We start from the raw sequence: 25801 nt of genomic DNA, 5'->3' as shown, positions 1-25801 counted from the left end.
CTACAGGCCCTGCCGACAGCCACTTTTGTCTGCTTTCAGTTTCCCTATTGCTCAGAATCTATTCTTTCCAAAAGTAAATTCGGAGGTCTAGAAGAAGTGCTGCTCTCTGAAATTAGCCCAGTGATGGAACAGAGCTGCTGCTGCCTATTTAAAAAATCTAGTTACAATAAAGGTCACTTGCTAGAAACTGCTTTGAGAAGAATGGAGAAAGCAAGTTCAGCCTACAAAGTCTGGATCTGGAGCTCGGTCGTCGTCAGAGTCCTAGCAGACACAGCGCCCTGGGCTGCAGCTCCGGCACCATACAAACTGGGTGTGGTGGTTCACACTGATAATCCCAGTACTCTCAGGAAGCAGAGGCAGGAGGATCATCCTCATCTGTACAGGAAGTCCGAGGCCCACGTGGAATACGTGAGACCTTCTATTTAAAAAAATATGAAAACGTATTGGTTTTAATTAAAGTGATGCTTCAAGAAACTAATTATAGATGCAAATGCCTATATTTAAAAAAGGCACTTCATCTTTAAAACGTCTGTGCTTACTGGGTTAATTGGACGTAATGGGTTAAAAAAAAGAAGGCAAAGTTTGGAGGGAGGCGTGGTAGTGGTGAATGTAGTCAAAATTTGTTGTATGCATGAAGGAAATTTTAAAAGAATAAATATATTTTTTTAAAGGAGGGGTGATTTCTAATTTTTCATCTAGCATTCAAGGGGCTGGGAGGTCCTTACTCCCTTCTAAAATAGTTAGTGGGATAAAATGGTAAATCTGTGAGGAATGAGATTATAGAAAACAACTATTCCACAAGAGTGGATAGACAATCAGATCCTGAGAAGTACAAGCTACAGGAGCAAAGACTCACAGGAAGCAAGACTAGAGTAGCAAAACTTAGCTGTAACTGACAAACTATTGGGCACTTACAATGGAGGAATGAAAGTTGACCACTCAAGGGGCTCAGTGCCAGGAAAACACATTTATACTTTTGTGAATTTTGTCCCAGTAAAAATAGAGGAAATACCCTTATTTTTCAGGCAGGAGGAAAGGAAAGCAGCCATTATGATAACAGCATATTCTGGTAGCTAGACAACAGAGGGACATTTTAGTTCCTAACAATGTCAGCCCTCGGGAGAAACTATTTTACCAGATCATAATCTAACTGACGTGAGAATCTAAGTGACACGGAAAAGAGAACATCTAAATTCCAGCCAGCTGTCAATAGTCATGGAGAAGAAGAGAAATGACCAACCCCAGGCCCCGCTAGCCATCCTGTCTCATCTAAGAATGGACACTGAGAAGCATTAATGAAGAGCAGAGGCCAGGAGCTCAGGCTCACCCAAAGACTAGAACACCATCATGGGAGAATAGAATGCACCCCTCTCCACAGATCTCCACCACATTACTCAACACCTGCTCTCTAGTCTCTCTTCCCCAGCGCATCACATCAGGCTTCCGGTTGAAAATGGCAAAGTCTCTTATTGAAAGGAATAAGCTAGCAACAAACTACAGAAATGATAGATCCTCCTGGAAATTGGAAGCAGACAAGATCACCAGGCAAAAGTTGGGAGCATGGGGTGGGGTGGGAGAAGGATAGAGGGGGAGAGAGAAGGGAGAAGGGGAGGGTTGGGGAGAACTTGGGGGAGTGGGATGGTTGAGATGGAGGAAGGACAGATACAGGAGCAGGGAAGAAAATATCTTAATTAAGGGAGCCATTTTGGGGTTGGCAAGAGGCTGGACTCTAGAGGGGGTCCCAGATGTCCACAGGGATGTCCCCAGCTAGACCGCTGGGCAGTGGAGGAGAGGGAACCTGAACTGGCCTTGTCCCGTAGTCAGACTGATGATTATCACGAATATTACCTTAGAACCTTCATCGGGCAACAGGTGGAGATAGAGACAGAGACCCACATTGTAGCACTGGACTGAGCTCCCAAGGTCCAGTTGAAGAGCAGAAGGAGGGAAAATATGAGCAAGGAAGTCAGGACCACGAGGAGTTGGTCCACCCACTGAGACGGTGGGACTGATCTAATGGGAGCTCACCAAGGCCAGCTGGACTGGGACTGAATGAGCATGGGATAAAACTGGACTCTGAATGTGACTGACAATTGGGGCAGACTGAGAAGTCAATGATAATGGCACTGGGATTTGTCTCTATGGCATGTTCTGGCTTTTTGGGATCCTAGTCTCTTTGGATGCACACCTTCCTAAGCCTGGATGGAGGGGGGAGGGCCTTGGACTTCCCACATAGCAGGGTACCTTGCCCTCTCTTAGGACTGGAGGGGGAGGGGGAAGATTAGTGGGGGAGCGGGAGGGAAGTGGAGGGGGGAGGAAGTGGAAATTTTGATTCCTAGTATTAATAAAGTAATAATAAAAACAAATAAAAATAAAAAATAAAAAATAAAGAGGAAGGAATAAGCCATAGGAGCTAGGGGTGTAGCGAAACTGTTATTCAAAAGTAAAGCAGACACAAAGACTTTTCTCAGACACTGCAACAATACCCTGAAGAAAATTATCAGCTTTGGGGCCTGATTTTCAAGAGATGGTCCTAGAAATTCTTCAGCCTCTGTATCTTGCCCATTGTGAGGTGAACTGCCTCTTCTTCCGCCCTTACTCTACACAGGCCCAAGGTCAACAGAGACAAGAACCTTGGACTGAACCTTCTGATACTGTGAGCTCAAGCAAATGTTTCCTCCCTTATACAAGGATATTCGGAAGGAAAGTGATGGAGGGAAGAAACCTGGATTTACATAAAGAAGAAAAGAATATTCATAGGGGAAAAGTGGTAGTCAAAGAATAATTTTAATTTTCTATTACCAAGCAATCAACAGCTAATAAATTATTCAAAGTTGGGCTCTGGGTTCTATCCCCAGTACCAAAGGAAATAATGCATTTGATTACATGAGTATCACCTGTATACACTTAGGCATGTTTATGTGTGAGTGAAATGGAAGGTATTAATAATATAAGACAAGGGAGAGAAGAATTAAGGACTACTTAATTAATATAAGATACTTTTACTAACTGTGAATATTGAATATTTCTTTGTGTACTGTTGTTTGAAAATGAACTGGGAAGCCCAGTGTGGTGATACATGCCTGCAATTCTAGCACTTCAGAAATGGCAGGCTGATCAGGAGTTCAAGGGCAGCCTATAGTGATATTTCAGTTATATTTTAATAGATAAAGCTTGCCTAAAATCAGAAGGACAAAGCTAAACCACTGAAGTCAGGCAATGGTGGTGCACACCTTTAATCCCAGGATTTGAGAGACAGAGGCAGATGGATCTCTGTGAGTTCGAGGTCACCTGGGGCTACACAAGATCAATGTTGAAACAAATCCAGGTGGTGGTAGCTGACACCTTTAATGCCATTATCAGGGAGTCACACACCTTTAATCCCAGCACTAGAGGGAATATAAAATGGGAGGAGAGAGAGGCTCTGGCTGCTTAGTTTGCTTAGTCTGCCTAGGCTGCCTAGGCTGCCTAGGCTGCTTAGTCTATTTAGGTTGCTTAGTTTGCAGTTGCCCAGCCTTGGTAGAGGCAAGACTTCTCTAGTGGCTTGGCTGTTTTGCTTTTCTGGTTTTTGGGTTGAAACCCAATATCTATCTCTGGATTTTTATTTTTCATGCTACAGTAGCATTGACTACATAATGAGTTCAAGGCCAGCCTAGGCTACGTGTGACCCTGTGTATTTGTTACTTTTCTCATGGTCACTGTGACCAGATAGCCGGCATGAAGCAGGTGAAAAGAGGTCTTGTTTTGGCGCACAGTTTGAGGGTGTAGAGCCCATCATTGAGAGCAGGTAGCTCCTTAGCAGCAGGAAGGTAGAGCTGAGACTACTTCATCCTCACATCTCAGCAGACCAAGAAGCAGTGAACAGGTAATGCTGGTATTCTGGCTGCTTCCTTTTCCCCCTTTGTATCCAGTTCAGGACCCCAGATCATGATGACATATCATCAACATTCTGAGTGGGCCTTCTCTCCTTGGTTAATCCTCTTAGAAACATCCTCACAGACATACCCAGAAATCTCTCCTAGGTGAGTCTAAATCCAGTCATGTTAACAATGAAAATTAACCATCATGTTTTATCTCAAAAACCAAAACAACAAAAAAAGCAAAACAAAACAAAAAGCAACCAAAAAGAAGAAGAGGAGGAAGAAGACAAACAAGAGAAGACTGAAGAGGTGACTCAGTGGGTAAGAGCACTCACTGCATAAGCATGAGGACTTGATCAGATGCAGGCACTCACATAAAAAGCCAGGCATGGTCACTTGCTAATGCCAACACTGTGTGGGGGTAAAGACAGGAGGATCACTGAGGTTTGTTGGCCACCAGCCTAGCTCCAGGTTCAGTGAGAAACCCTGTCCCAAGGGATTAAGAAAACCAGCGATAGAACAGAACATATGACAGCTCTTCTGGTCTCTGTATACACACACACACGCATGCACACACACACACACACACACACATGCACACACACATGTACACGCACATGCACACACACATGCGAGTACATGCTTGCATACCTGTACAAGCACTTGTACTGCATAACACTCTCATAAATCAACTACAAAATAGAAAATAAACTTGGATTTGATTTGAATTTATATTGGAAACTGTAAAGCAACTATAAAAACATTTTTTAATATAACAGAAGCCAGGTGGAGTGGCACACACCTGTAATTTAGCACTTTGGTTGTTGAGGCATGAGTTCAAGGCCACTTTGTTCTACATAATGCGTCCAGCCAAAACTCTATCTCATAAAACAAATGAAAAAACACACACATTGGGGCTGGAGAGATGGCTCAGCGGTTAAGAGCACTGACTGCTCTTCCAGAGGACCCGGGTTCAGTTCCCAGAACCCACATGGCAGCTCACAACTGTCTGAAGATCCAGTTCCAGGGGATCTGACACCTTCACACCAGTGCACATAAAACAAAGTAAATAAACAATAAGAGATATTTAAAACACACACACATTTATATATATAATTGGTATGTCAAAGAGAGAAATGTGATCATATAAAATACTCAATTAAAACAACATAAAACAGGAAAATGTAGGAAAAATAGAACATAAAACAAGGGCAACAAATAGTTAACGGTAACAAGGGGACCAGCAAGATGGCGCAGCTGGTTATGGTGCTTGCTGCCAAAGTTGATGGCCTGTGTTTGATTCCAGGACCCACATGGTGGAAGAAAGGAACTGATTCCTATAAGTTGTCCTCCGACCTCCACGTGTGCACTGTGGTGCATATGTATGTGTACACACATACACACATAGAATAAGTAAATAAAATGCAATAAAAAACCTAATCCACATTTATGCGTTTTACAGCCAATGCATTAGTGACAAAGAACACACAATGGGGAAAGGACAGCTTACTCAATAAATGCTGTTAGAAACACTGGATACACACATGCAGAAGAATCAAAATGGACCTTTATTTCACACCATACACAAATATCCGCAAGCTGGATTAAATACCTATAGGCAAAACTCAAAACTACAAACCTACTAAAAAAGAACAGAGGAAAATCTCCATTGCATTGATCTAGGTGATAACTTCTTTTGGACATGACACTAAAAGCACAAGAAACAAACGCAAAAAATAGACCAATACAGCAAAAGAAATAAGAGGTGGAGACATGGCTTTAGTGGGTAAAATGCTTGCATGCAAGAAGAAGGAAGTGGTGACCCTAGGGCCTGCTGTCTAGTCAGTTTAACTGAATAGGTTGATCTCCAGGTTCATTTTTATCTAAAAACTAAGGTGGTAAGGTAGAAAGCCAGGCATGATAGCACACACTTTTATTTCCAGCACCCAGGAGGCATATCCTGTGAATTTTGTGTATTGAGTCCCAGGCCAGCTACAAAGTGAGACCCTGTCTGAACAAAAATAAATAAAATCAAAGAGTAAAGCACACAATACTGACTCTTTGTCTCCACATGTACATGCATACACATACATGTACACATATGAGCATGTACACACACATTCAACACACACACAAGAAACAATGAACAGAATGAAGACACAAGCTACAAAATGAAAGAAAATCTTTTCAAACTATTACCTACAAAGGAATTAATATCCAAAATATATAAGGAATGCAAAGAACTCAATAGCAAACCAAAAAAAACAAAACAAAACCAAGAAAACCACCCTATGCTATGGGACAATGGTCTGTACCCTGTCACTTTCAATTTAAATAAACACTAATGGGCCAGTAGCCAGGCCGGAAATATAGGCGGGGCAACAGGAATTTTGAGAAGAGGGAAGATTCAGTCTGCAGTTTTCACCCACCCAGACACAGAGGAAGCCAGATACAGAGCAAGCAAGATGTGATTGCCTAGCCAAAGAAGGTACCAAGTCACATGGCTAACAAAGACAAGAATTATGGGCTAATATAAGTTATAAGAGTTAGTAAGAAGCCTGAACTAATGGGCCAATAAGTTTATAATTAATGTAGACCTCTGTGTGATTCTTTGGGACTTAAAGGCTGCAGGACCAGGCAGAACAGAAACCCCTGTCAACAGTCCTATACTTTTATCAGTATTTTGGTTTCTTTGTGTAACAGCTCTGGCTGTCCTGAAACTCACTCTGTAGATCAGGCTGGTCTTGAACTCAGAGATCCACCTGCCTCTGCTTCCTGAGTGCTGGTGTTAAAGGCATGTGCCGCCACCACCACTCAGCCCACCCTATATTTTTAAAATGAGCAAAAGGAAATCTGAATATACACTTTTCAAAATAAAACACTAAGTCACCAGTAAGTATATAATATTCAGTGCCACCTATCATGAAGGAAACACAAATTAAAGGGCTTTGATCTCATACCTGTTAGTTTGGTTATTGCTGAAAAGACAAAAGAATGGTCTGGAGACTTAAGTCAGCGGTAGAGCACACTTGTCTGGCGTGCTTGAGAACCAGATCCACAAAAGGCTAAAGACATTGATTGGGGAAAAAAGGGAACCTTTGCACACTACTAAATGAATACAGTCATTTTGTAAAAAAATAGAGGCTTAAAAATTGAAAATAAAGTCAGGCATGTACACCTTTAATCCCAGAAATTGGGGAGTGGATGATGGCAGGAGGATCAGGAGTTCTAGAACAGCTTCAGCTACATACCAAATTCAGGGGTGAACTCCAGCTACATTAGACATTGTCTCAAAATAAAAACAAACACATGCAGAAGGAGAGAGAGCACGAGCAAGGAACTCAGGACCGCGAGGGGTGCACCCACACACTGAGACAATGGGGATGTTCTACTGGGAACTCACCAAGGCCAGCTGGCCTGGGTCTGGAAAAGCCTGGGATAAAACCGGACTCTCTGAACATAGTGGACAATGAGGACTACTGAGAACTCAAAAACAATGGCAATGGGTTTCTGATCCTACTGCACGCACTGGCTTTGTGGGAGCCTAGGCAGTTTGGATGCTCAGCTTACTAGACCTGGATGGAGGTGGGGGTTCCTTGGACTTCCCACAGGGAACCCTGATTGCTTTTCGGGCTGAGGGGGGGGACTTAATTGGGGGAGGGGGAGGGAAATGGGAGGCGGTGGCGGGGAAGAGACAGAAATCTTAAATAAATAAATAAATAAAACACATGTTTTAAAAGGTCAAAAAACAGCTCAGCAAGTGAAAGCACTCGCCATATAATCCTAGAGAGTTAGAACCCATGTGAAGGTGGAAAGAGAAAACACAGACTCATCTTCCACAATGTTGTTCTCTTACTTCCACATGCACACAGTGGCATGATGCTCCCATCCACCACACATCCTAGTTGGAAACACACACACATACACACCCTAAACTAGTCAAAACACAGGCTTCTCTTATAAAAACTGCTCTGAGTCCTGTGAGCTCAAGTCTTCCTGGCATGTTGTGTGATTTTTGAAACTCAAGTTTGTCTGTCATATCTCTCTGCCGAGCTGTGACGGTAATCATTTATACTCATGCCCAGCCCTGGTGTTTCTTTTGTATTCATAGAAATAGCGATGCATGCCCTAGAATTTATGAGTATTATATTTTATTAACTATTGAGGAGGAGGCAAGACTCCTGATTATTGCTTTATTAAAAGAATATACCTAAGGACTGGGAGAAATTGTTTTGCGGTTAATAGCACTTGCTGCTCTTACAGAGGACCAAGATTTGGTTCCGAGCACTCATAAGGCAGCTCACAACTATCTACAACTTCAATTCTAGAGGATGTGATGCCCTCTTTAGCCTCTGCAGGCACACATGTGCGCGCACACATACATAAACGGAAAACACTGATACACATAAAATAAAAATATATAAAAAATTTTCAAAAATAAAAGAGCACTTCTTTTGAAAGTGTTTCTGTGGTTGTGTATAGAGGCTGTATTGGAACTAAAAACTCAAACTGTGGCATCATGCCTTCCCTCTCAAATTCAATAAGGAATGAAACGCCTAATCATCTTTTTGTGCATTTTTTTTCTACAAAGAACACGTCTGATAATGAACCATCTCACAGCCTCGTCCTCCCTTCAAGGACTGCCTAAGTCACATAGCCTGAATCCCAATGCCTGGTGAAATAAAGAAAAAGAAAAAGGAGCCTGCTGGAGGAAGGAGTCCACCACAGCACCTCCCCGCCCCCGGCCATACTCCTCTGCACCCCTGAAAGGAAACTCATACAACTGCAAGTTCTAGAGGTGGCAGGATGCTGAGCTCACAAAACCAAAGTGACAAAAGCTTTGTCGAGGCTAGGAAAAGACCTGAGTCAGTAAAATGCCTGTCATGCAAGCCTGAGGAACTGAGTCTGGTTCACCGGATCTACACACAAAGTCAGAGGTGGTAGCTCCTGCTTGTAACCCCAGTGCTGGGGAGGGGTTGGAAGGTGTTGCCCTGTGGGTCACTGGCCAGCTAGCCTAGCCTGGATGCTGATCGCCAGGTCATAGTAAGAGACTCTACCTCAAAACAAACAAACCAACCAAAAACACAAGGTGCAGGGCTCCTAAGGAACAGCACCCAAGGTTGATTCCTGGCATTCACACACATGCACATACATACATGTGCACCTGAACATATACAAGCACAGATACACATGAACACACATGTGCACACACACACACACCAAAGGGAAAATACATTTTTCTCATCACATTATCTTCTCTCAAAGCATGTGAGATGGGCACTCCGCGACACAGAACTGCCCTTGCAGCGGTTTCAATGGCCGAGTTGCTCCCCCAGGATGCTTGAGAGCCTTTCCCAAACTCACTCAGGCATTTCTCGCTGTCTTCCAGCTCCAGGGAGCAGCCCATGAATGGAGGCTGGTTCTTTCTCGGGGCACAGGGTGTCTAATATGAAAGGACAAGGAGGGACACAGACAGAGAAGGCTATGTGTTCCCTAACAGAAGGCCTCAGTGGTGAGTCAGAAGGCAGAGGCCTGGCAGACCAACCAGTTTGAGAGCAATACAATTGGATTAGGATGAAATCCCTTCAAACTTCCCAAGACAGGCTATGTTTGTTAAAACACTGCCTGTGCCTCCCTGCTACCGTCTCCATGAGGACATTGAGCCTCCATTTGCTGAACTAACTTTTCCCTGACTTCAGCACAGAACACATGGAATGAAGCCATGGAAAAAGAAGTGGCAATCTTGTATCTCTACCCTAGACTATTATTTTCCCATAAAATAAATGCCCTACACTTGCTGCAAAGGCTTTGGAGTAAATACAGCTTTGAAACTAAGAGGAAACAGCCATGTAAGTATGAGGAAATTGCCAGGTGTGGTGGCACCTGCAATTCCAGTACTGGAAGGGTCACAAGTTCATTGTCATCCTAGACTATATGGTAAATTTTGGGCCATCTTGAGACACAGCCATACCTTCTTTTAAAAACAAAAATAACAGAAAGTACGAAGAAATTATTTTAAGAAGCTAAATATCTAAACAATGCCTGATAATTGAAGTATATTCTATGAAGGAAGGCTATAGTGACCTCAGAAAACCTTACATCAAAGCAAAACTACATTGTAGAAGTCTGTGGTAATTCTGATGTTTGTAAAAAAATGATAGCATGCTGGAAATATCTTTTGAGAGCAAAAAGGACATTATGTTTCTGCATTCATGTCATATCTGACTTTATGCCAGTAAAACTGTCTACCTACCTGCAAGAGCACCGACTGATCTCACACCCCCAAGTCACTGGCTTCCAATACACCAGCAACCTCATTCGGCACACACCACGCCATAGACTTACCAGCTCATATAATCCCATCACTTCCGCAACCTCCAGCTTTCAGGTGGAAAAGATTAGTGGAGGCGTAAGACAGGAAGAAAGAGGGTAAAAACTAGTGAGAAATATGGAGAAGAGACTCCATGGAGACCTGTGTCAAGTCTTATCCTGTGGAATAAGAAGTGGGTGAGGCTGGGCATGGCGGGGTTCCTCTTTAATTCCAGCGCTCGAGGCAGGTGTTGAAAGAAATGAAGTCCTTTTTTTTTTCAGCGTTGTGGGTCCTGAGAGGTTACTCATGCTCCAGGAGATTGTCCTATGTCCATGTGAATCCAAGTAGCAGTACGTGAACTCGGTGTGTTTATAAAAGACCACACAAAAGTTGGGAGGGCAGATAGGGAGGAATTGGAGAGAAGGGATTGAGAGGTAAATCAGAACACATTATATGCACGCACGACAGTCTTAAAGAAGAAAGTAGAAGGGGAGAACTGACTCCACAAAATTACCTTCTTACCTCCACATATGCCCACACACACATCATAAACACACACAAACATGCCACACAAACACGCACGCAGGCACGCGCACACATACACACACACAAATTTGGAAAGGGGTGGTAAGCTCCCAAATGGACGAGAAAATTCAGGGTGTGAGTGGGTAGAGAGATCAGTGAGGAAAAATGAGGTAGCCAGTGGAAGGCCACAGCAAGGGTCACAAAAGCTGTCATTGGATTTTTGGTTTGCCATGTTACAGCCATTGTCTCGCCTGTCTTAGCGCATGCCAGTCCTGCAAACCATGTCATTTAACTATCGTAATTATTAATCATCACTATTAATTTGACTGAATTTAAAAACACCTGGGAGTCATTCTTCCTGGCATATCTGTGGTATTTCCAGAGAGGCTTAGCTGAGGGAATACGTGCCCTGAATGCAGGTGATACATTCCAGAAGGTGGAGTCCCTGACTGAATCAGAAAGGAGAAAGGGCAGAATAGCGCCAATCATCTCTCTCCGGTTCCTGATTGAGTGGAACATGAGCCGCCTCCATGATGGACCACATCCTCCAACTGTGAGACTAAAGACCCTGCCCTGAGTCGCTTTTGCCATGTATTTTGCCAAGAGTATTTTCACACCGTGTGCTACTTGCAGTAATTGCAGGAAATAAAGAGTTCCATCTTCTGAGGGACAGTTCAGTGGGGGAAGAACCATAATGTGGGTCCCTCATGACGAGTGGCAGGCATGCCCCTGTTGCATGGGAACATTGTCTCATACAAATGCCACGCCTGCATTCCCTTTCAGATCTTTGCGTAGAGCTGCGTTCTGACCCTCTTCAAAGACCTGCCTTGAACCCTACCTCCTCCCTTCAACCTTTCCTCAGTGATCCTCAAATTTTAGTTCCAACCATCACCCAATCCACCTTTGTGTTGAAGGGGAAAAATGAAGAAGAGGTCAGAGAGTTGATTAAAACACTACATGCCCGTATTCATGAGCAGAGATTTATGTAGCAAGTCACTTTGGGCCCCCCAATACCTTTAGTTTGAACAAACTTCCCACCTGCTTTTGCTACAAAAGATTCTTGGCCACGTTTTGAATTGCCATCTTCTGGTGCTTTCCAGTTCTGCATCATTCTCAGCTGAGGCTGCCATATTTGTCCTATACTCCCAAGGGGACGGTGGGTGTCAAAAGCAAAAGCCACATGACTTAAAGCCTAACATTTAAGATGCATCCAGTCCTTTCCTACTCCTGTTCTTTACGTTTTATCCCCTTCTCACTTACAACACAACCTTATAATGGGCAATGAAAGGCAATAAACAAACACTTGTTAGAAAACCAAGTCAGGTGAGGTTCTGCATGTCTGTAATCCCAGCACTCAGGAGGCCAGCATGATCAAGTTTCAGGCCAGACAGGGTTACAGAGTGATATCCTGTCTCAAAACACAAAACTAAAACGAAGTAAAACTAAGATCCTTTGCTCACTCTTTCTCTTGTGTGTTGAGTATCTCTCTCTTTTCACCTTTCCCTTCCTTCTCTCTCCTTCCCATTTCTCTGGAGAATGTGACTAACACACAGCACCAAGGTAAAGGGAGTTTGTATTAGTGAGGACTCACTGTATGAACGACCTTAAGTTTGAGTGAGAGATAAATATAGCTGGAATGTGTATATAGAAAACTTTTGGGCTGGAGAGATGGCTCAGCAGTTAAGAGCATTGCCTGCTCTTCCAAAGGTCCTGAGTTAAAGTTCCGCCAACCACATGGTGGCTCACAACCATCTGTAATGAAGTGTGGTGCCCTCTTCTGGCCTGCAGGCATACACGCAGACAGAATATTGTATACATAATAAGTAAATAAATAAATATTTAAAAAAAGAAAAGTTTCCACGAAGGAGAATAATGAAGAATACATAGATCTTATCTTTATGTTAAAATATGTACCCATATACATATATGGATATATGTGTATCTATACACATATACTTCTCAGAAAAGTTAGATATGAATAGAGATCATTTTAAATTAGTGCTACTTATTTTTTCTTTATACTTTTTTCTATATCGTTTCATTGTTATTTATATGATTTATTTTTAATAGCATAAAACTGAGACACTACATTTAGTAAAGAATATGTATTAATTGTATTAACAGTGCTGAGAGGGGAGAGTTGATGTAAGATTAGATGGGGACATCTTTCATGTGGAATAATGATTTTCTAGTTTTCTGAACGGGGTAGTATTTTTTTATTTGTCTAAGATATCCATAGAGGATAATCAGATAACATACTTTGAATTCATTGCCACAATTTTTTTTCCTAAATACTCAACTCCAAATTATTTTGAATGAAAAAATAACTAACCAACAAGAATCTCTTTATAACCATATCTAGCTGTAATACATACAATTTATCTGTACTCAGTAATAAAACAATAATAAGCCAGACATAGTAATATACTCCTGTAATCCTTTCACTTGGAAAGCAGAAGCTAGAAGATTATACATCTAAGGACAGTTTGGGTTATGTGCTGAGTTTCAGGCCAGCTTGGCCAACAAGGTGAGACTATCCCCAAAAGAAGCAAACAAACTGGGCATGCAAATCAGAGGCAGGAGGATTAGACATTCAAGTTTATCCTTGACTATATAGCAAGGTTAAGGCTAATCTGAGCTGCAGGAGCTACAACTTAAAAAACCAACAAAATAAATAAATAATAAAAATTATTTATGTAATACTAACACAAAAGCTCTACATGTTTTCCTTTTAGGCCAGTATGAGTTGCCCAAGTGCTGTGGGACAATGGTCTTGTACTTTGTAAAGATTTGTCAGTTGTATTATTTTAATAAAATGCTGATTGGCCAGTAGCCAGGCAGGAAGTATAGGTGGGGTGACCAGAAGAGGAGAATTCTGGGAAGAGAAAAGACTCAGTCTGCAGCTGTCACAGAGGAAGCCAGACACAGAGGAAGCAAGGTAAGAATGACTCACTGATGCAAGGTACCAAGCCATGTGGCTACCACAGTCAAAAATTAGGGGCTAATATAAGTTATGAGTTAATAAAAGAGTGAGCCAATAGACCAATCAGTTTATAATTAATGTAGGCCTCTGTGTGTTTCTTTGGGACTGAACGGCTGCAGGACCAGTCAGGACAGAAACCTTGGTCAACACCCAAGACCTTCTCTTTTCTTTACTAAATTTGAGATTTGATATATCAGAAATTTAAAAGCATATATATCTTTCGAGCCCAAAAATTCCAGGAATCTATCATGTAGATCCTTATCAAATTCTAGACTAAGGTACTGCCTGCAGACTTGTTTATAACAACTAAAGCTAGAAACAATATATATGCCTTTCAATAGTGGATAGGTTATGCAAGCTGCAGTCCATGCAGTGCATACTAGACAACACTGTACCACTGAGCTATCTCAACTTATCCCATCAACATTCTGAACTGTTGCAGGCAGAAGATAGTGAAAGGCACAGTGGAATGCTGGGATGCTGCAGATTCACTGAGAGAAGCCACGACACAATTTCAACTGCCATTTGCCTCCATCCTTTCCTTAAAAATGAAGGCAATAGAAGGTCATTCGAAAGAACTGATGGGGACTGAAGGGAGCTGAGAGACTAGCTTTGCTGAATCATGCCTTTATAACTAGAAACAAGAGGAAATCATTAACAAAAAGTTCTTTTCTATTTGTTGCCCACGGCACCTGTGACGTTCCTTCTTGATTTTTCATATCACCGACTGTTCATATCACCAGTATGGAACATCTGTATTTCACTGGAAGCCAATGACACTCATATACCTGCACAGAGATGATTAAAAACTCTGTATCCATGCACAAAATCAAATGAGCATGCAGTGCACATGCACGGAGAACACTGGGTAAAAACTGAAGCTGTATTTCAGTAGTGGGTGGGAGAGACCACAGGGCTACCAGGCAAGGCAACTTAGAGGTAATGACGACTTGACCTTTTCATTAGTGACTAGGCCAAGTCTGGAAAGGAAATGAAGGAAAGCAGAGAACAGATTAAGGAGAGTGATGCAATTTCTTTCTTCAAACCGGAGCTTATTTTGAGTATTACACATACCCTATTTATAGCTAATACAGTTTGACATAGCTATGCTCAAGTCAGAGCTGTTTCATCCGTCCTTCTGTGTCAAAAGGCAGTCTTCCTTTCAGGCTTTCGTCACAAGCTAGAATTAAAAAGACTCCAGCAGCTGTTGTGGGTTGATTGACTCTCAAGTAAAATCACAAACCACAATCACTTAAACCGCATTCCATCTTAGAAACCTGGGGACATTCCTTCTTGTAACTACACGGTTAGGCTATGTTACTCGATTTCGGCATAGTGCCTACATATTAACCATATTCTCTTCCACCATGGTCAGTAGGCCTTGTTCGGAAGCATGTCAGCTGTTTGGCTTCCCAGTACAGTAGATGTGAAACCTCCAGCCACCTGTAAGACTGCCGCAAGTATATGAATAGCATTGCAAAGCAAATGGCCGGGGAACCTTACAAAGCAACTTATCCCATATTCCTTTTGTGTCACCTTAAAATTATCAGTGGTTTGACAAGTGAAATATCTCCAAGTTGAGTGAAAGCAATTTTGCCCTCCGAACACTCACCACAGTGTAGTAATTCTTGGTAAGTGGAGCGGCGTCAAATCCTTTGACAGCTTTAGGGGAAAGAGGTCTCTCTGCGGAAAAGATGTTGAGATAATGTTAATACCACACAACACCATGGTGGCCATTTGATACCATAGGACAGCTGACCTACTGTAAAGACTCCAAGTGGAAAGATCAAGGAAATGTACCTTTTTAAGTAAGTGAAAGCATCACTAAACATCAGAAGGTCAAAGTTTAACCTTCTTGTTCAGACTTCTCAAGTCCCAAGGGAGGAGCAGTCCAAAGAGTTAATGGCTGAGCCAGGGCAAGAGTATCCCTCTCAGTTTGGCTTTATTTATGGAAGTCAGAGTCTTCACTCAATTTATTCAAAACAGGTTAAGTGAAACCAAAGCAAACTGTAGTGTATTTGTAACTGGCAGATTATCACACAAACAAAAGAACATAATACCAACCGTGCCTTTCTTGGGGGTGCCTACTGTGCCAACAATAAAATCATCATAATCTTCAACTTGCTGAAAATGTCTGTAAAATGCTTCTCTGTTTTCTTTATTGTTTTAATATTATTATATTGTATTAGAAAATGCTGCCTTCCTTCTACAAAGTTAATCTTACCTATTAACTCACAACCATGGGCTATCCTAGGACAGTCTTCTATTTAAAATAAAACAGAAAAACACTCATATTTCTATTTATGAGATAGAGTTTTGCCATGTATCCCAAGCTAGCCTTGAACTCCTGATACTCCTGTTTCAGCCACCCAAGTGCTGAAGATTACAGGTGTGCACCACCACATCTGGCTATAAATGCTTAGCAGTATCATTGCATGGTATCTTTCCAGCATGCATTGTCTCCTTTTCTTCATTTTGCTTTGTGTTCCATTTTTTTCCTATATCATACATCCTTTCTGAAGCTTGGAGGACTGCACATGGCCAAGTAAGAGTGTGCCATCACACATTAATATTCTTTTAAAATATTTTTGCAAGTTATGACTTTTTTACAGAACAACCCTAAAAATTAAAAATACCAAAACATAAATAAATCATGGTGATTTTCCATTATCCAAAGTTAAGCATCATTCTGAGTAACAATTATGTATTTTCATTCTTTTTATGAATGTGTATGTGTGAATACACACACATCTTTTCCTACAGTCTTGTAATTCTATCACAATACAGTTTCATAAATACTTCCCATATAATATTTATTTTAACTTTTATTGTATTAAAATATTCCTAATATTTATTTGGGACTAAGTAACATTAAAGACATTTTATTTATCTTTACAGCACTCTGTTAATGGAGATCATCTTATTTTACAAAGGAGAGAAGACATGAAACCAGGAATGTAATGCCCTTTGCCTAAGGTCATGCAGATAGGAAACTGGAAAAACCAAGATCAAAGCTGAGGCAGAACTTCCTAAGGAGGCGCTGCCCCCAATCAATAGGATCCCCAGAGCCAAAACTACTTTTAAAGGGCTTGGTCAATAGCACTGGGCAGGAGCTGATGCAGGATTTAAATAAAGATTACAAGTTAAGTTTTTTGTTCAATTATTATTTAAAGTAATCTTGATAAAAAATAAAATTTTTGAGCCTGCTGTGGTAAGTCAAACTTATAATCCTGGTCCTAAAGAGGATGAGGCAGGAGGACGGTCATAAATTTTAGAATAGCTAAGGATGCCTAAGGAGTTGAAGGTCAACTGAGCTACATAACAAAAAAAATGAAGAAATGAAGATCACTTTTTAAGTATAAAAGCAAGGTCTACAGACACAACACATGGAACATGTTCCATCTCCTTTGATCTCAGAAACTAAGCAAGGTTAAATCTGGTTTGTATGTGGATAAAAGACACCAGCAAGATGTTGTCACCAATCAGAAGCAAGGCCAAGAAAAGTGCATTCCAGTGATGGAGTGCCTGCTAAGACATAGCCAAGGGCAGGAACGGCTGATGGAATGCATAATGCAATTGAAACACAATGTTAACTATGCAAAGAAGAACGGAGGCGAATCAAACATGAAGGAAGTAGATGCTTTAGAGATTTCTTGATGACTGGGATGACTGAACGCCACAGAGAAAGAATTTGTTCTTTGAAAACGTAAGCAAAGGTAAGGATGGGAGAAGCAACAATGTATTACAAACATGTCTGAAATTGTTAGAGAGAAAATTGAGTTACAGTTTTACATATTTTTCAAAAAATTAATAAAATAATCAAAGCTCTAATAAGAAGGGAAGAGTGAGACAGAGAGAACACACTACCAATATCAGGGGCCATAGATGACTCAGTGGGTAAAGGCCCTTGCTGAGAAACTGAGTTTGACCCCTGGACCCACACAGTGGCAGAGGAGAACTGACTCCCAATTCCCAAAGTTCTTCTTTGACCTCTAATTTGCTCACACATACACACACACAGAGGGGGAGTATTTAATTAAATTTTTAAGAAATAACTTATCAGTAATGGGGATGAAACAAAAGATTTTACTCCAGAATCTAGAAAATAGGGAATATTTTTATTTATTTGTGAGACAGGGTCTCATATATAAGGAAGAGTAGTTTCCTAATCTGCCTTAATACAAATCCAATTAACCATGCACCTAATCTTCTCGAATAATTTAATGACTCCTTAACAGGATCAGTTGGAGAAAATAAGATTGGTTTAAAATCTTTGTTTCACATCATGCTTGTTTCAATATTTCCTGGCATGAAATTTTTTGCATGGAAAAGGAGAATGTATCTTGTCTTATTTCTTTCTTTTGATTTTTCCCTTTCTTTCTTCCACAATGATTTGGGGGGGGAGTGATTTTGCTTTTGTTTTTAGACAGGGTTTCTCTATGCTGCCCTGAGTGTCCTGGAACTCACTCTGTAGACCTGACTAGCCCAGAACTCACAGAGATCCTCCTGCCTCTGCCTCCCAAGTGCTGGGATTAAAGGCACACACCACCACTGCCTGACTCCATGCTTCTTTTTAAGATAAAGTTTTGCCAGCAGTCCAGTTGACTGACAACTCATGATCAACCTCCATCTTCAGCATCCTGAGTGTTAGTGTTGTTCTTTTAAAAAATGCTCCAAGATCCCGGGTGGCAGTAGGCAGCAGAAATGCTGTAGGTCCCAAATGGTGGCAGCAGGCCATGTGGCGGCAGGCAGCGGGCTCTGGGAGCATCCAGTCCCAGGCAGAGACAGCTGCTGGTCCCAGAGCAGTGGTGGTGGGCCATGTGGCAGCAGGCAGTGGGCCCCAGGCAGAGACGGGTGCTGGTCCCTGAGGAATGGCTGGTCCCAGGCAGGGAGACACATGGCGGGCGGGCAGAAGACAGAGACATGGATAGACACGACCGACATACAGGGTGAGATTGTTTATTCAGGGGGTTATGGAGGAGGAAGAGTGAAGGGGGGACAGAGAGAGAGGGAGAGAGAGAAGAGAAGAAAGAGACAGAGAAGGGGGGAAGAGAGAAGTGGGGAGAGAGGCAGAAGCAAAGCTGCCTCTCCGAGAGGAAGATGGAAAAGAGAGCAAGCTCAGGCCAGAAGCTGAAGATCAGCCTGCTTCAGTGGATGGGGAGGGGAATGGGTGTGGCTTGTCTCTTAAAGGGACCAAAACCATAACATTCCCAGGTCTTCCTTATAATAAAAAGTATGTACGTCAAGGAAGCAGAAAAGGAAGGGCCCAAGATGGCGGCGGGCAGGTCAGAGGTAATGAAAGTGGGCGTGGCTTGTCCCTTAAAGCGACAGGAAAGCACAACAGTTAGGAGTATAGGTGTAACTCTCAGTGACTGTCTTGGGAGAAAATGAATGAAGAATCTCTATAAAAACCTTAGCTTTTAGGGCCAGTGAGATGGATCAGAGAATAAAGATGTTTGTTGTTTGCCACCAAGCCTGATGGCTTTAGTTTGAGTATTTTCTTTAATTTTGCCAAATACAATTATACTGGATATTGTAACAGATTCTTGCTTGCTAACTATTTTGTTTTATGTAACTTTACTCTGTTAAAGTAAAAACCTTCCTTTTTGATTAGACAGAAAGAGGGAAATACTGTGGTATGGTCTTTCTGCATGCTGTGAATGTGTATTGCTCTAATTTGTTAATAAATAAAAGTGCTTTGGCCTATGGCAAGGAAGGATCGAGCCAGGCAGGAAATCCAAGAAGAGATATAGAAGGGCAGAGACAGGGAGACGCCAGCCAGCCAGCTGCCAAGGAAGCAAGCCAGGTAAAAAATGGGGTAACAAGCCATGAACCACATGGCAAAGCATAGATTTGAAAATATGAGTAAATTTAAATGTAAGATCTAACTAGTAATAAGCCTGAACCATCGCCCAAGCATTTATAAGTAATATTAAATCTCCGAGTGGTTATTCAGGAACTGGTGGGCGGGAGAGAAACCTCAGGTTACACATACATCTTTTATTTATTTTCAGTTTATATGAAGGAGTGTTTTGCCTGCATATGTGTGCACAAACTACGTACATGCCTGGTTCCTGCAAAGGCCAGTACAAGGTGTTGGAGCCCCTGGAACTAGAGTTTACAGACAGCTGTGAGCCTCCAAGTGGGTGCTGGAAATTGAACCCAGGTCCTCAGAAATAGCAGTGAGTACTTTTAACCATGAGCCATCTCTCCACCCCAATTGTGGCTTCTGGATGTCACTGACGTTGAAGTTCAATCGTCTCAGTGAGATGTTTTTATCATCAAGATGACTTACTACATCTTTAACCTCAAGGGCGTGCTGAAAGCTCACTCTCTCTCCTCTGTGTCTCTCTGTGTGTATAAGAGAGAGACAGAGACAGGGAGACTCAACTACTCAATTTCTTGCCTTTCTATAATATCTTGTGGGTTGTTCTTTGTGCTACACTTCTCTCGAAGAGCAGGGGAAAGCACTGCCTCTGTGCCTCTGAGCACAGTAATATCTGCCCCAGACCTACAGTGGAATCTAGAACTTAGTATGCCACTCCCCGAAGACAAATTTACCATAGCACTAAGTGTTCTTGTAAATGACAGCCTCAAGAGATGGAAACTGCATAGCACTCCCCTGGCACAACCCTCTGCAGGGGGAGGGTTATATGTCCCTGGGCTTGCTTCGTCATTACATGACATTACAAAAATACTCTGAGTATTAGGTTGAATGTCTCACCTCCCAGGCTAGGTGTGTGAATTTGTCAGAATTACTGACTGTCCAAGTGACCATATGTCTATACCTTTGACCCAATTGGAGGAAAGATAGAGATTTCCCAAGTTCTTCAGTTCCACTCCTGATTCAAGTTCATGGAAGGATTAAAGAGATTGTTCAGTACTGGGATTTAAAATGTGTCTATGGAATGCTCATTTCATCTTTGAATCAATCTATAAGTCATTTTCACCCTCTCTGAAGACTAGTCTTGCTTCCTAAGCTTACATATCAGCAAAGAATTCATGGAAAGAAATTTATAAAAAGGCAGCTATCCACAATCATTGAATACAATGAATACAACATGTCCTCTGGTGACATTCTAGGTAAATTTGGTAGAACTAGAAAGTTTGGGTAGAAAAGATTTCAAATCAACAAAACTTTATTGCTCATCTAACTTTCCTAACAAAATACTTAATACCTTCATTTACACCAGGCTAAACTTTGATATTGCTCCAAAGCTCACTCATTGTCAGTACTAACACCTCCCAACACCCAACACACACACATACGTATATACACCTTTCTTCTATCTTTTCTCTGAATGGAATCCAGCAATTTATCACTCCATCATCTGTCACTATAGCAAAATATTTATAGCTAAGTGCCTGTAAAAGATAGGTTTCCTTATCTCATAATTCTGGAAGCTGATTGGGTGGTCTTATTCACTTGGCGTCTGGGGAGAGCCTCCTTAGCTAGATAACAATATGGAAGTAAAACAGAAAGAGAATTGACCACATGAAGAAGAGGAGATTCCAAAGTAAGACAGAAGACCACTGAGATTCAGGAGCCAGGTTTACTCTCTTTATAAAAATCACTGTAACAGGAACTATTCAATGTGCCTAACGAACTACTTTAATCTTTCTTCCAAGGGTGTCGTTCCTAAAATTTTAACTTCACTTGCAACTGGATGTGGAGGCCGGAGGAGCAATAATTTAAGGTCATCTAACTTTATGTAGTGAACTTGAGGAGAAAGAGGGGAGAATAAAAGGAAGGGATAGAGAGGAGAGGGGAAAGGAGAGGAGACAAAAAAAGAGATGAAGAGAGGAGGAAGAAAGGAAGGAGAGAAATGAAAGGAAAGAAGAAAGGGAAGGGGAAAGAAAAGAAGAGAAGGGAAAAGAAGGAAAAGGAAGGAAAGGGAAGAGAAGAGAAGGGAAGAAAAGGGAAGGGAAATAATAAAAAATATATACAAACATGAGTAGTTTTCCCCTTTACTCCAAATGGTTGGGTTATATACCCCTCTTAATCACTAGTATCCATTACTTTATGTAGTTAGCTAAATCACTAAACATACTATATTGCAATGATATCTTCTCCCGCTAATCCGAAAGCCAATGAGATAAGAATCATTCTTATGCTTTTCTGTCCCACCAGTGTTCAGGACAAGAATTAATAAGATAATCATGGGAAACAAATCTTTGTTGAGCAGACAGATGGATGATAACACATTCTTTTAAGAAGTTCTTCATCAGGTTGAACCTCTCGATTTGGATTCTCCTCGTCTCTTTCCTTGTCCTCATGCTCACGCTCTTTGGTTCTGCTTGAGCAACATCTGCATCCATGCACTTTTCTGTCTCTCCACTCTCTCTCACTATCTCCATTGCCAGGTACAAGGCAGAATCCTGACCCGCCACTCCTCTGAAATCCAGCCATCCCCCAAAGCACATACGATCCTCTGCTTCAACTTCACATTGAAGAGTTTTCTTCTGGTGTAAAGAAGAATCGAACTGGGGCTTTGGAATATAGATAAGTTGATAGAGTGCTTGCCTAATATATATGAGGTTCTGGGTTCCATTCCCAGCATCACATAAACAAGGTATGGCAACACCAGCCTGCAATCCCAGTACTTAAAAGATGCAGGCAGAAATATCAGAAGCTCTGGGTCATCGCATCCTACATAGTGGATTCAAGGCTAACTAGGCCTATGTGTGACTAGCTTTAAAATAAAAAGTATAATAAAATAGTTATTTTCAGGAAAATGGATAGAACTATAGATTATAAAGTTAAGCAAAATAAACTAAACTTAGAAAGACAAATATTACAGGTTTTGTCATACACAGAATTGTTTTGGGATTATCATTTTGTATACTGTAAAGTTGTGTCTCGCCTAAGGTATCTTCTGATTGGTTTAATAAAGGGTGGAATGGCCAATAGCTAAGCAGGGGAGAATAGATGGGACTTCCAGGAAGAGAGAAGAAGAGATGCCAGCGAGACATGGAGGAAGTCAGACACACAAAACAGAAGAGAGGTTTAAAAAAAGTGACGTGGTAGCATGTAGAGTAGTAGAAGCAGGTTATAAGAGCTAACTGAGAACAAGCCTAAACTAAAGGCAAAACTTTCATAATTAATAACAAGTTGTATGTGTCATTGTTTAGGGGGCTAGTGGACCAAGAAAGTCCAACTACACAGAATACAGATTATATATGTAGGACATGAGAGTAGAAAGATAGCTGTAAGGGGAGGGAATAGTTACTAAGGCTTAAGAGAATATGGTGGTTTGAATAAGAATGTCTGCCCATAGGCTCAAAATTGAATACTTGATCAACAGGGAGTGAAAATCTTTGACAAGGTTAGAAGAACTAGAAAGTGTGTCCTTGTTGGAATAGGCATGACTTTGTTGGAGGAAGTGCGCCACTTGGGGTAGCTTTGAGGTTTCCAAAGTCCATGCCAGGCCCAGACTCCGTTTCTCTCTGCCTGCAGATCAGGGTGTAGCTCTCAGAGCCTGCCAGTATACCACCATGCTTCCCCACCAAGATGATGATGGACTAAACCTCTGAAACAGTAAACAAGCCCCCAATTAAATACTTTTTAAAAGAAGAGTTGCCTTGGTCATGGTTTCTCTTCAAAGCAATAGAATGGTGACTAAGACAGGACAGATGAGAACAAGGGTGTTGTGGGGGAGAAAGAAAATATTGCATATTTTTTTACATATAGAATCTACATATATGTATATGTATATATATATAACGACATTAAAGAAGAAGTGGGATTATTCACAGGAGGAGAAGAAAGAGCAAGAGAGGCAGAGGCAGAGGAGAGCTGAGACGGGAAAGTGAGTGTATGAAAATGTAATAATAAAACTCATTATCTCTCCTGCTCCTGATTTGGACCTTGAGATTTCTGTCCGGTGCTCCAATGTGGGTCTCTGTCTCTGTCTCCTTTCATCGCCTGATGAAGGTTAATATTCAGGAGGATGCCTATATGTTTTTCTTTGGGTTCTCCTTCTTATTTAGCTTCTCTAGGATCACAAATTATAGGCTCAATGTCCTTTATTTATGGCTAGAAACCAAATATTCCCATGTTCCTCTTTTTGGGTCTGGCTTACCTCACTCAGGATAGTGTTTTCTATTTCCATCCATTTGCATGCAAAATTCAAGAAGTCCTTGTTTTTTACTGCTGAGTAGTACTCTAATATGTATATATTCCATACTTTCTTCATCCATTCTTCCATTGAAGGGCATCTAGGTTGCTTCCATGTTCTGGCTATTACAAACAATGCTGCTATGAACATAGTAGAGCATATACTTTTGTTGTATGATAAGGCCTCTCTTGGGTATATTCCCAAGAGTGGTATTGCTGGGTCCAGGGGTAGGTTGATCCAGAATTTCCTGATAAACTGCCACACTGCTTTCCAAAGTGGTTGCACAAGTTTGCATTCCCACCAGCAATGGATGAGTGTACCCCTTACTCCACAACCTCTCCAGCAAAGGCTATCATTGGTGTTTTTTATTTTAGCCATTCTGACAGGTGTAAGATGGTATCTTCAAGTTGTCTTGATTTGCAGAAGGAGAGAGAGCACGAGCAAGGAACTCAGGACCACGAGGGGTGCACCCACACACTGAGACAATGGGGATGTTCTATCGGGAACTCACCAAGGCCAGCTGGCCTGGGTCTGAAAAGGCCTGGGATAAAACCGGACTCACTAAACATAGCGGACAATGAGGACTACTGAGAAGTCAAGAACAATGGCAATGGGTTTTTGATCCTACTGCAGGTACTGGCTTTGTGGGAGCCTAGGCAGTTTGGATGCTCACCTTACTAGACCTGGATGGAGGTGGGTGGTCCTTGGACTTCCCACAGGACAGGGAACCCTGATTGCTCTTTGGGCTGACGAGGGAGGGGGATTTGGTTGGGGAGGGGGAGGGAAATGGGAGGCAGTGGCGGGGAAGAGGCAGAAATCTTTAATAAATAAATAAATACATACATACATACATACATACTTATTATCTCGTTGCCTTAGGGTTTCCACAAGAAGTAGACTGTCACACTGGGTGAAGCTTGAGCAAAAGAGCCCTCAAAGACTGCCCCCTTACAATGACTCCTTTCCTCCCACAAGGCCACACCTCCTATTAGTGCCACTCCCTTCGGGGCTCATTTTCTTTCTTTCATTTGTATATTGCCTTTATAAATTAATGTTTAAATATGTCAGTGAAAAAATCAAAAGCAACTTGACATTGCCATCCCCATCTTCATAGAGCTCTAGCTCAAGGGCCTGGCATTTTCCATGTATTTCGTGGCCAAGGAAAATCATCTTGCCTGCTACTCTCTGCCTCCCTATAAGCATTCTCTAATTCACTCTCTCTAACCTCCAAGCAGGCAGAACCATCGTCAAATCTTCAGAACCCAGTTCCAGGACTTGCCCTCAACTTGGAATATTGCTAATCAAACTGTTTCTTTGTTGCCCCAGTAGCCTCTTGTTTAGACCTTTGTCTGCCTTGTCAGTTCTACCACATGCTGCTACTGTAAGCTAAGCACATAAAGCTAAGAAGGTCCTATGGGCAGAGTCTTTGGGCAATATTGTTAGGGACACCCCAAGTGGATAACAGGTACTCAGTGAACAAGATGAATGCAATTTTATCACCTAACTTGCAATATTCTTTCATTTTACAAATATGATCTTTTTCTGAGACTGGGTTTTTTTGTTTATATTCATTGTACATTATGTGTATATACATATTAGGCTGTATATACACATAATGTAAATCATGTACTTTGACCATATTTAACCCATAAACGTTTTTATTTTGTTTAAGTCTTGATTTATTGAGACAGGGTCTCACTTTGTAGCCCAGGCTGGCCTGGAGCTAATGGGCAAGCATCCTGTCTCGCTCCCCAAATTATAGGCATGAGCCATCACACCCAGACATTTTGCCAATATTTAACAAGCATAAATAAAGCAGAGGAGGATCTCTGGTTTTGTAGTATTTATATTTTAAAGGTAAAATGTGGGCAGTAAATGAGTAAAGAAATAATATAGGATATTAGGGGAAGAAAAGAAGCGAGCAAATAGAGAAACAGTACAGAGAGACGGGTGGACACAACAGGGAAAGAATTCACCTCTGTTCTGGGTGACTCAGGAAGACGCT

At 41.6% G+C, this 25801-nt stretch overlaps 1 protein-coding gene across 1 annotated transcript in view; it reads right to left on the bottom strand.

Annotated features, from left to right (window-relative positions):
* LOC121437514 (rho guanine nucleotide exchange factor 6-like) overlaps positions 1-25801 on the bottom strand; it is a 117892-nt gene that overhangs the window by 51275 nt on the left and 40816 nt on the right. Inside the window, exon 6 of the mRNA XM_041637382.1 lies at positions 15291-15361. Coding sequence (XP_041493316.1) covers positions 15291-15361 — 71 coding nt within the window. The remainder of the gene's footprint in view (positions 1-15290; positions 15362-25801) is intronic.

This window comes from Microtus oregoni, unplaced genomic scaffold (assembly GCF_018167655.1).
Source record: "Microtus oregoni isolate MIOR12 unplaced genomic scaffold, Mior012 000052F_ref0000163, whole genome shotgun sequence".
In the NCBI taxonomy this organism is placed as follows: Eukaryota; Metazoa; Chordata; class Mammalia; order Rodentia; family Cricetidae; genus Microtus; species Microtus oregoni.
The sequence above is the reverse complement of the archived record's forward strand: the minus strand, read 5'-3'. Positions and strand labels throughout refer to the sequence as shown.